General features: G+C 38.7%; 1 protein-coding gene across 1 annotated transcript in view; it reads left to right on the top strand.

Moving 5' to 3' along the window:
- LOC145400507 (patched-related protein 9-like) overlaps positions 1-12,063 on the top strand; it is a 524,238-nt gene that overhangs the window by 70,524 nt on the left and 441,651 nt on the right. The window contains exon 4 of the mRNA XM_080273031.1: positions 3,588-3,673. Coding sequence (XP_080129157.1) covers positions 3,588-3,673 — 86 coding nt within the window. The remainder of the gene's footprint in view (positions 1-3,587; positions 3,674-12,063) is intronic.

Here is a 12,063-nt window from a genome sequence, read left to right as displayed (position 1 = left end):
CCTTACAGAAAGTACCTTCATGCAGGCTCCTAATAATATTTACAAACTTTTCTGGTATACCATAGAATCTCATAATTTTCAACATAGCTCCAGGTGAACACTATCAAACGCCTTTTCAAAATCCACAAAACACATACTAAGTGGCATTTTCATCTCATTAGCTTGTTGCATCAGATGCCTTAAATAAAAATCTGATCATTACAAGCTCGACCCTTTCTAAATCCCGCTTGTTCTTCTCTTAAAATTTTATCAATTACTGGCTCTATTCTGTTGAACAAGATTTTGGAAAAGACTTTTGCAACTACAGGTGTCAGTGTTATCCCCCTCCAATTTCCACAAACACTTAAATCTCCCTTTTTTGGTATTTTTATAATCACTCGTTTTCCACTCTTCTGGAATTCCACCATTATCCCAAACCACATTAAAAAGTTTCAAAAGTGCATTCATCAACTCATGATTTTCTACCTTAACCCGCGCCGTCCCGAGGACGTACTTCCACGTCCTCACGTTTTGTCACAGCTAATCCCGAGGACGTACTTCAACGTCCTGCAATTGCAAGGTTCATAATTTCCACAATTTTCAATTTTCGCGAGTCATTTTTGGTATGTATACACGGGACACCTTCCTCAATAAGATGCCAGGCAGAGACAATGCCTTACCCAGCATGACCTCCTCCCCCCCCCCTGCATGCCCTTTTCTCAGCAATTCACCTGTTATCAGTGACCTGGCCAGTATAGCCATGTCATGCCACGGTACGAAATTCAGGGCCAGAGTGATTCCCCAATCAATGACAATGTGGAGGACAAACTTTACATAGCATTAGAGGAAGAAACAGTTAGAAATGATGATCAGGTAATGTGGCAAAAAAAGGTCAGGTATTAGTGAGTGAAACAATGCTTATAATGCCTATATTACTGCTTGAAAACCAATATACTCTTGTACTACATATAAATTCGTAACAGTAAATAAATAAATGCCGTTTATGAGTGGTGTGAAGTAGTTATCCTCCCATAGAACTCGTTTTCTTTGGTGCCAGCCTGATAGAAAACCCAGTAAGGTAAGGAGGCTGTCCTACCTGTAATGAGTATTTTAAACCTCAGGTGAGCGATTTCTCTATGAATTTTCGATGTTTCTCACCAAAAGCGAAAGTTTTAGCAAAAAAAAAAAAGGGTCGAAAAATGGTCGGGATTGGGGGGTACCAGTGGTCAAAAAGTGGTCGGGGCGGGGCGGGTTAAGCATTTCAGGAAATATTCCATCCTCTCGTGGGGCCTTAAAAGTTTTTAACTCTTTTATAAATTTTGCTACCTCTTCCAGGGTTATATCCCCCGTTTGTATCTGCAAATCTCTCTCGGCTGGCAAAATGTCCTCTTCAGCTGGGATTGGTCTATTTAGAACAGATTCAAAATGCTCTTTCCACCTTCCTTTTATATCTAAATCTTTAGTCATCAAGTTACCATTTCTCATACAGGTATTTCCTTCCTTCTCTTTTCAGTCCCAGTTAATTCTTTTATGGCCTGGTACACTGCTCTTGTGCTCTGACCTTCATATTTACGTAACTTAATTTCTGTTTCTGTTGCCTATTCATCATATAGCCTCTTCTTATCACGTCTAACGAGTCTTTTTATTTCAGAATGTAAACTCCAGTACTTTACTCTAAGTACATCAATTACCTGACCATCAAGATGTTCTTCACTTCTTAACTTCGCCTCTTTCCTATTCTGAATTGCATTCCTTGTTTCATCTGACATCCACTTTTTCCTTCTCGCTTTTCCCTTTTCTTAATAGTAACCTTAGCACTCTCATGCAAAGCCTCTTTTACCTCTCTCCACATTTGATTAATATCATTGTCTTCAGATTGCATCAAAGTCTGCAGGACTAGAAACCTGTTCCTACATTCCCACAGAAACTTTTCCTTCGCGTTCTCATCATTTCCCAGCTCATCAAAATCATATTTATTACCATTACCATTACCATTAACGTTTCTCTTACGTTTTATTTTAATCTTTGACACAACAAGTTGATGATCACTACCTATATCTGCCCTCCTCCTTACGCAAACATCTTGCAAATAACTCCTATGCCTTCTGCTAATTACAGTGTGGTCAATCTGGTTACAATATTTGCCACATGGTGAAATCCAAGTAGTTTTATGTATTTTTCTATGCTCAAAGATAGTTCCACCAATCATTGGTCATTTGCCAAACAAAAGCTTCCAAATCGCACCCCATTTTTGTTTCTTATACCAACACCCTCCTTACCTGTCTGTTTTTTACTCATATGAAGTAATCATATATGTAATCTTTAACTGAAATTAATAGGTAAAGTATCATCACACTAAACTATTGAACTGTTAAAAGCAATGCTCACGGTATGCCAGTGCTTATAGACAGCTGAGTTTGTAAACATCGTATGACAGTGAGACCGTGGCTCAGTGGGTTACAGTGCTCCGCTCTGGCCGAAGGGTCGGAGGTTCGAGTCCACCCAAGGGTCATTGGTAGACATCAGGAAGGGCATCCGTTATAAAGTGCCTCGCTCTCCAAACATAAGTCCTCTACCCAGGGGCAACGCCTTAGTCCTTATCGAAAAAAGGGGACACGGCGGAAAACTAAAAAACAAAAAAACAAAAAATAGTAAATCTGTATCTAACTATTGGAGCTGCGGTGGCGCAGTGGCAACGCTCCTGACTCCCGATGCGTGTTTTTCCTTAAGATAGGTTTGGAAACCGTATGCTGTGGCAGACATTTAAAGTGACAGGGTCACCCTTACGCAAAGTGCGCTTACACATAACACTGAACAAAATTAAAGTAAATTGAAGAAATATTTTATTAAAATTATTTTTATGCCAGAAGAATAAAAAAAAAAAATCTTCACGAAAACGAATAATTGTATTTTAATTTTTATACCATCATAAAGGTTGATGTATTCTTTACAAACTATTTTAGTGGTGAAAAATGACTCATTAAAAAAAAAAAAAACATTTAAAACATCGAAAGTGCTCGTTTTGTGCAAAACCCAGCATTTCATACATTTTACAATAATATGTTATATTGGTAAATTATTTTCTACACTCTCCACAGATTAAAACAAATTAAAAATAACTAATATACAGGGACATGTATATAGCTAAAGCAGATATTATGAGTACCAAAACCATATTTTGAAAAATGCAACGTTAAGTTTAGGTTAGCTATATTAAGCTTCATAATAGAGCAAATAATACTGAACATGAAAGTTTCTACAGTCATTGTAGAATATGGAGTTCTTCAGATATCCAAACCTGAATATAAAGTAAAAGCCTTATATATATATATATATATATATATATATATATATATATATATATATATATATATATATATATATATATATATATATTGTGTGTGTGTGGAGAGAGGTAGTCGAAAAAGTCTCAGTTCTGTAGGAAACTGATGATTCGTTTTGTAATTTTTATCAATCTTTGGACTGATGCATCAGACAGTGTGTGAGAGTAGTTCTATGTTATCACCCTTGTAAGAAGATAACTCGTAAAAGAGAATAACTGAATGATCCTCTAATAATGTTTTTTATCTGTTGCTTTACATTTGCAGATGTTCAGGATACAAGAGCAAATAGCAGCAATAGCGGTGACGGATGAGGCGGGGAACTTCTATACTCAGTCTGATCTCTGTTTCAGGTTAGTCTGTGAGGTTCAGATAACCTTTTACTTCAGTTCCGATACCTCTTCATTTCAGTTTAGATATTCCTTCACTTTAGTTCATATAGCCCTTCATATTACTTCAGATACCCCTTCATTTTAGTTCACATACCCCTTCATTTTAGTTCACATACCCCTTCATTTTAGCTCACATACCCCATCATTTAAGTTCACATACCTCTTCAATTTAGGGCACATACCCTTCTAGTTACGTTCGGGTAAAGCTTTCCTTCCCCAGACTGTGAGATCCAGAGATCAAGGGGTCTTGTGATCCCGGAGAAAATAAAGAAAATTTTTGTATCCCGGGAAAAGGAAAAGGTTCCCGGGATCTTTTTCTTCCTAAAGCATTAACTTTTTTACAAATGATTATAATTCAAACATCATACTTTATTGCTATTATAGTACCCACTTCACAAGTATGGTATTGGTCATCGAGGCCAACAGAGCCTTCTCGACAGCTTGCGTATTCATGACAAAACTAAGAACAAGAACGACTGTGTGTGTGTGTGTGTGTGTGTGTGTGTGTGTGTGTGTGTGTGTGTGTGTGCACACGGACACTTCACAAACAAAACACAGGATGCTATTACTATATTTCTATTACCAATCATCCGATCCTGTTTTGCCTCATGAAAAGTGTGGGGGCCCGGGGCTAAGCTAAGCAGTTCTGAGATCTAAGGCATGGCTGACGAATCACACTTTACGGAGTGACAGTAAGGTAAGCAAAAAAAAAAAAAAAAAAAAAAAAAATCCCTCAGTTGTAAACCTTTCTTGGACACTTTCGATTGGGGCCGCCACTCATTAGATTACCCTTACAGGCGTTATATGGCTGCCAGAGTAATAAATGGTTTCATGGGGTACTGGAAACCATTTTATTTGCCACTGTGTGTAGAGTAACCTGATGGCAGCAGTATACTGAAGGAGTGGATGATTGACGCTTCCTCCTATCAGTTTAATACTTCTGCTTACAAAAATTATTATATACTCTCTCAAAACTTAATAATGTGTAATTTTTTTAACTGATACGAAGATCATGAAATACCCTTTAATTTAGAATGATAAAATTGTTAATGCTTAAATGCCGTATGAAGAATTATGCCTCTGGAAAAATACCGAATTCGAAGTCCTTTTTCATAAATTATTATTACTGTTATAATTATTATTATTATTATTATTATTAACCCCAGTGCAATGATAAATTGTAATAGCATTGGATGTCAGGTATAATTATCCCCTGTACTAAGGAAAAGAGAAAAAAAGTGGGTGGTAATCATTGAGGCATTTGTTTTCTTGGTGTAATAGGAAAGTATATGGTAGGATACTTATTGACAGAGTTAGGGAAATAACAGAGGAATTAGTTGAAGATGAAGGAGGTTTTAGAAAGGGAAGTGGTTGTGTAGATCAGATATTAATTTCTTAGGTCTTTAGTGGAAAAGTTTTTAGAGAAGGAAAAGAATCTACATGCGGCCTTCATGGATTTGGAGAAAGCATATGATAGGGTGGATCGACAAGGAATGTGGAAAGTATTAAGGATATATGGAGTAAATGGGAAGTTGCTGAATGCTGTGAAGAGTATGTATGATGGTGCTAAGGCTGCAGTGCGTGTGGATAGTAAACTGAGTGAATTTTTCTCTTTGAAGGTTGGGTTGAAACTGGGATGTGTCATGTCTCCATGATTGTTCAATCTGTTTATGGATGGGGTTATGAAAGAGATACAAGGTAGGGCAGTGGATGTTGGAGCGGCCCTAATGAGAGAGGGCAGTGTGTGGAAACTCCCGGTACTGTTGTTTGCGGATGATACTGTGTTGTTAAGTGAAGATAAACGGGAGCTGCAAGGCTTGGTGGATGAGTTTAGGAGAGTGTGTAAGAAACAGAATCTAAAAGTGAATGTAGGGAAGAGTAAAGTTATGGTCTTCGAGAGAAATGAAGTCATTGAATGTACAGTGAGGTTGGATGAGGAAAATGTGAGTGCGTTTAAGTACTTAGGTAGTGTGATGAGTAAGGATGGAAGTTTGGAGGATGAAGTGCTTGAAAGGGTACAACAAGGAAGAAATGTTGCTGCTTCTTTGAAAGCAGTGATAAGAAACAGGGAAGTGAGCATGGAAGTGAAAAAGTTACTGCATGACAGTATTATGATACCAACTCTAACCTATGGACGTGAAGCTTGGACCTTGTTGAAGGGAGTGAGAGCTGTAGAAATGAGTTATTTGAGAGGAGCATGTGGAGTCGCATAGAGAGACAGACTGACAAATGAGGAAGTGAAGGAGCGTTGTGGTGTGGATGTGGATGCGATAGGAAGCGTTAGGAAAACACACTGAGGTGGTTTGGCCATGTGGAGAGGATGGAGAGCGAGAGACTGACGAGGAGAGTGTATGTGAGTGAGGTGGAGGGGGAGAGGGAGGGGGAGGCCGAGGATGAGATGGAGGGATGGAGTGGAGAGATATATGGAAGAGGGGGATGTGAGCTGGGAGTAGGGCAATGAAATGGCTGGGGACAGGGCGACATGGAGTAGACGTGTTTGTGGCCACTCCGTACGGGATTAAGGCGTCTGGCAATAGATAGGCAGATAGGAATGATAAGTCATTCGGTAATAAGTGTTAATTGATTTAATTCATTTTATTATCTGATTTTTGCAATTTCCATCTTCTAAGCATTCAACATTTAATAAATGTTCGTTATTGGATCCACTTACTACAAAAGTTAGCATACAAATACTGCTACTAAAACAAATAATGTAAATAAATTTTGCGTATAATGCCTTTATTTTCTAACTTAAACGAAGAAATCCTGGGGAATCGCTGGTTTTGTCCTAGAATCCCGGGATGTTGAAAGCATCCCGAAAGGCCCTTAGGTCGGATACCCGTCCAGTTTCATTCAGAGCGGCTACCTGTACCTCTACAGTTTATATAAGCCTACACATCTCCCAAGTTTGATAAAACTGTCAGAAGATACCAAAGTCTGACAAAGGTGGAGGCAGACACCATTAGGTGATGAGCCGTAGTGTTCATCTCCGTAACGTAGGTTTTTGGGTCTGTGGATGATTTTTCTACCACTGTTCTAGGATACAAGGTCTCTGCATCATACAGGTTGTCACAGTTATCTCCACAAGGTGTTACCCTAGCAATAATGCTCTCGGCCGAAAAGACTTAATGGAGACAATACTGTGCGTGAGAGTGGGGTAGGACCTTGAAAAGGCAAAAGTAGTACAGTATTGTCGAACACTAAAGTTATTTCTCTCGCGAACAAAGTATGAATTGGAATCGCCGTGAGGTCTAGCCGTCGATTCTGACAGAAAAGTTGCCTTGATGCATCAACAGAAGTCGCCGCATGTGGCGAGTGTAAAGAAAGGGAGAGAGTGTTGCGGTAATGGGGCGAAAAAAGATTGAAGTTGTTTGTGGATGGTGATTGAAATATTTAACTGATAACGTACTGGTTATGAATGATGTTAAACTGTTATAAATTTTAAATTTCAAAAACAATAACAAGGAAAAATGCCCGATCAGCAGTAATTAACTTCGAATAAAGGATAAAAGTTGATAAGCTGATACTGTAGGCCAGTGCTTCGCAACCATTTTTTCTTCATGTCACATTATTCAATCTGTTGAACTCTTGCGGCACCCTTACTAAATACCCGTAATGATAAGTGTCGGAATTGCATAAAGCAATTTATACTTTTGCTAACAAATGATGAAAGGATACCGTAAGAGCCACGAGTTCGGTACCATGAATTAAAGGTAACGTATTTAGTTTTTCAGTGACCATGATATTTACAGAATTATGAATTAAGACCTATTTTGAGTGAATGCAGTGATAAACATTTGCTTACCACACAGGGGATAATTTCTCAAAAATAATGTTTTTCTCCAAAAGATTAACTCAGCCAATTTTACCAAGAATGGTTATGAACTGAGCATGTATAATAACATTTTTATTTGGAGAGCCAAGTAAAATGAAAACATTAATTAACACTTGTAATATGTATATAAATCACACTGCATTTCCAAGAAAATAATTGGATGTTTTACTTTCACTGATAATTAATGAGATACTTGTGACTGGTTTGAGGACCACAGGTTCTTAATGTCGGGATCTGTTATTGACAGACCCACACGAAGGTGCTCATTCGGTGGTTTCAGATTTGATTTGTTTTTTACACTGTAGGTGTTAATTTCTAAAACTTATTCAGCACATACATGCAGTTGAAAATGGCATCAGCGCGTCAACAGCACACTCGGAGATAGTTGGTTACTCACATTTCAGCTGTACTCATAATATCTAAGGTTACTTCACTGAATTATGTTTGAGGTTACGATCACTCTTGATAATCATCCACAAGCTCCCCTCATGCCTTCAAGGACAGATGATTGATGCTTCAGCAACTGACGCAAAAGGACCACATGCCTAGTTCACACTGTTTTGTATAACACAGAAGTTTTCGGTTGCGATGTCTCTTCTAAGTGAACACCTGAATGTCGAGGTAAACTCTTGTAATACAAGCATTAAAACACACCAGCAGCCTTTGCTCCTACATGTACTATCGTGGACGTAAGTTCTGACGCAGGTGTGGAAAACACGAGTTAGGTCTTTATTGGTAACACCGTAATTCCCTCCATTTCTCCCATTCCCTCCCCCTCTTGCACTTCTCCCTCGCCACCAGAAACCCCGCCCCTCTCTCTCTCTCTCTCTCTCTCTCTCTCTCTCTCTCTCTCTCTCTCTCTCTATGTCAAGGAAGCGTTACAGAGTAAACTATCCTGGAAAGGGTTATCGTTGCGAAGCATGAGAATTTTTGAATCGAAGAGGAGAGGCTCGGAGTCAATCCTCAGCTAGGCCATGAACGGGGATTATTTATAGCCACCTCATAATGGCAACGTGTTATTGTTTGAACAGATTCATTGCACACCATTAAATTAAACATCAACCAATGAGACTGTTAACGAAAGTAACATCTTTATGGATCAAAAGTACATGTGTAACGGCTAAGGAACCTTGTAAATATTTAATATTAAGTTAATCACCAAACACAAGCAATATTAATTTGTCCCTTATAATGTAGAACTTTAATATCGCATTATTGTATCGGTATTTTAACTAAAAACCTTCGACACAAACAGTCCATAAAACAAAAACTTGAAAGATCGTATATATTTTTAGATCAAGGCTGTCCTCCAGGGAGACTAGATTTACACTTTTGGACACCAGTATGGTAGAGCTGTTAAGTGTTAAACACGCAGCTGAAAGGTTCCAGGTTCGATTATCGCCCAGTGCAACAGTGAGAGGATTTTTTGGTTTATCCTGTAACACATCCTTACTCTAAGGGCACTACAGACATCACCGTATATATTTCTGACAAGTCATTTTGTTCTTAAATATTATTATATGTATTTTGCATCAGTATACTCCTTTATCAATGGCTGCTTCCAATTCTCAACACCCTTATATGCTGTGTATATGGTGGAGTTTGTTACATATTATCGAATCCTCTATTCTGTCTCTGACGAGAGACAACGACATCAGCTCGTTTAAATCAAGCTTTGCGATTCACCTCTTGCCCCCCCCCTCGACACCATCCCACCCCACTATAACTCCCAAACAACCGTTCGGATAGCATTGTTTCACCTTTGTCTTGTTCAGGGTCATCAGTTTCTTCTGTAACGGTTAACCCTTCCGTTGATAATGCACAATTAGTCTTCTCAAGACGAAAGAAAACTTTTATTTTACATAAAATCGCTCGGAGGTAACCATTAATAACAAATTTGTGGTAATGTTATTTGCTGTGTTTATTATAACTGATATTACTTTTAATGCTGTTATTATTATTATTATTATTATTATTATTATTATTGTTATTATTTTCATTATTAATAGTAGTAGTAGTAATAGTAGTAGTAGTAGTAGTAGTAGCAGAAGTAGTAGTAGTAGTAGTAGTGGTAGAAGTAGTAGTAGTAGTGGTGGTGGTAGTAGTAGTAGTAGTAGTAGTAGTAGTAGTAGTAGTAGTAGTAGTAGTAGTAGTAGTAGTAGTAGTAGTACTTGTTGTTGTTGTTAGGGTATTATCATTATTCAGTCCTGCCTCCTTTTAACAGTTATTCGGTCACACATCATTATGCAGAGGCAAGGTTCTTACCAGTTATGTAATGCATTCGTTTTATAAACATGGGTACCTAGATTATTCCTCCGTATTCTGCTAATTGTCGAAGAGTGGTTCCTCTTTTCTTACATCCTTCGTATGCTTGGACTTACAGATCCCTGACGCCTTATGCTTTTTATTTAATATTTCCCGTCCACTGTTCCATTCAAAATACCCCAGTTTCATGCTGGATTAATCTTTTCACTCACGCCATCACCATCATTTATGTTGATGTTGTTATGATACCACAAAGCCGTATTGATTTTGATGTAATTGTAAATACATTCAGTCCAATAATTATCTTATATTGGAATGCAGTTCCGTATTTCCTTTTTTTTAATGAATATTCAATTGTAACACAAATTGGCTGGGGAATACAGTGGATGATAGAAGGAAAAGAGTGATGTCAAAGGACACATAACAAACACTTTGGCTGACGACTCGATATCTATAGCAATAATTTTTGGTCTATATTTTTAGTGAATAGTAATTTGGAGGAAAATGTAACTCACGAAATTATACCCATTTTTTTAATTGCTGTTACACGACAGGTTGAGCCCTACTTAGACCCTCTTCGCGTGTGTATACGAAAGCGTAAGAAGTGTGTGTGTGTGTGTGTGTGTGTGTGTGTGTGTGTGTGTGTGTGTGTAAATATATATAGGCTTTTGGACCTTATAAACTTTAACAGTGAATGCAGGGTTACTGCAGGTGTTAGAATAAACTGGCTCAGATTATTATAACTGCAGTGAGATATGAGAATACATAAGTAAAGTCTCAACTGAATCTGACTTAGGTAAAATAATATTTGGTAAATAAACATTCACCATGGAATGTATCATGAAACTTTATATTCTTTCAGCCTTTAATACAGTGACAAATGTGAACGTGAAATGTTTAACATAATGCTAATCTAACGATCTGGTATTTCATTTTACGAAGAGGCTTGGCAAAAACGCATAAAAGACATAATACATTCGATGAGAGAGAGAGAGAGAGAGAGAGATGGACGGGGGCTTATGGTGTGAATGGTGGCCTCGTTGTTGTGGTTGAGGCTATACTATGGAAGGGGCTTATAGACGCGAGGCGAGAAAGAAAGAGGGAGGGACAGGGAGGAGGGGGGCGTGACTTGAAAGAGGGAGGAAGGGGATGGCAACATGTTACCAACACAATTCACTATTCTCTGCCAGGTGGGTGGAGCGATACTTTTGTCCACGATAGTACAAGTCTGAGGGGTCAAGCTGCATCACAGTAAATGGGTCTAACATGCACTCCAAAACGTTTTACTCATGTCCGAATGAGAATTCCCGGCAAAGGTTTCGTAAATAACCTACTCGTACTACAGTATTATATGAATATGAATAGTGAACTCTAACACATTCGATTATATATTTATAATATTAACTCGTATCTATTATGTTCATTTATATAATACTAGCAGAGGTACCCGGCGCTGCCCGGGCCAAAGAAGGCGAACACTCTAATCCTATTTGTTCTAGTTCAATCTTTCTTTCTACTCAAGATTGACCATTCACCTATTATGCCTTTGAAGAGGGATTATAAAAGGTCCAGAACTTTCTATTTCATCTTTCGCAGACTAACGCACAGTATTTGTGCACACTTGTTTACTATTACCAGTGACCTCAAGTGATCTCAGAGGTCAACCTCACACAGCCTATGTCCAAACTGGAAGTCATGTGAGTCTCCATGCCAAAAATTGGGCTGCAGGGAATACACGAGTAGAGGGGTCTAGGGGCTCTGGCCCATGGTTTGGGTGTGATTGAAGGACAAACAAACCAGCAAACAAATAAGCAACACGGCTCTAATAAACAGGGTGACCCCCAAAAAACTCTCACATTTCAAAAGGCTGTAGCACTGGCAGTAGTGAGGCAGAAGGGGCGGGGCTAGGGTCTGTTGGTAGCCCAACCCCAACCGTCCTCAGTCGCCAACATGGCGTGGTCGGGAGCACACCGTGCGTTCGCTTTCGATGCTTTCTTCACAAACAACAGTTCCGTGATTGCCGTACAGAAGGCCTTTCGAAGACGTTTCAGTACTCCACAGAACCAAAGCGTTCCACATGGGAAAACCATCTTGCAATGGGTTGAGAATTTCAGGGCAACAGGCTCAGTTTTAAAAATAAAATCACCTGGTCGACCTAGGAGCTACGCCTGAGAATATTGAAGCATTGAGGCAATCTGTTGTGCAGTCTCCGAGATGTTCTGCGCGGAACCATGCATTAGCATTAGGGATA

The sequence above is a fragment of the Coenobita brevimanus genome, chromosome 52 (assembly GCF_032717465.1).
Source record: "Coenobita brevimanus isolate Jiangsu-jjx chromosome 52, ASM3271746v2, whole genome shotgun sequence".
In the NCBI taxonomy this organism is placed as follows: Eukaryota; Metazoa; Arthropoda; class Malacostraca; order Decapoda; family Coenobitidae; genus Coenobita; species Coenobita brevimanus.
Note: the sequence above shows the minus strand (reverse complement) of the source record. Positions and strands in the feature narration are given on the sequence as shown.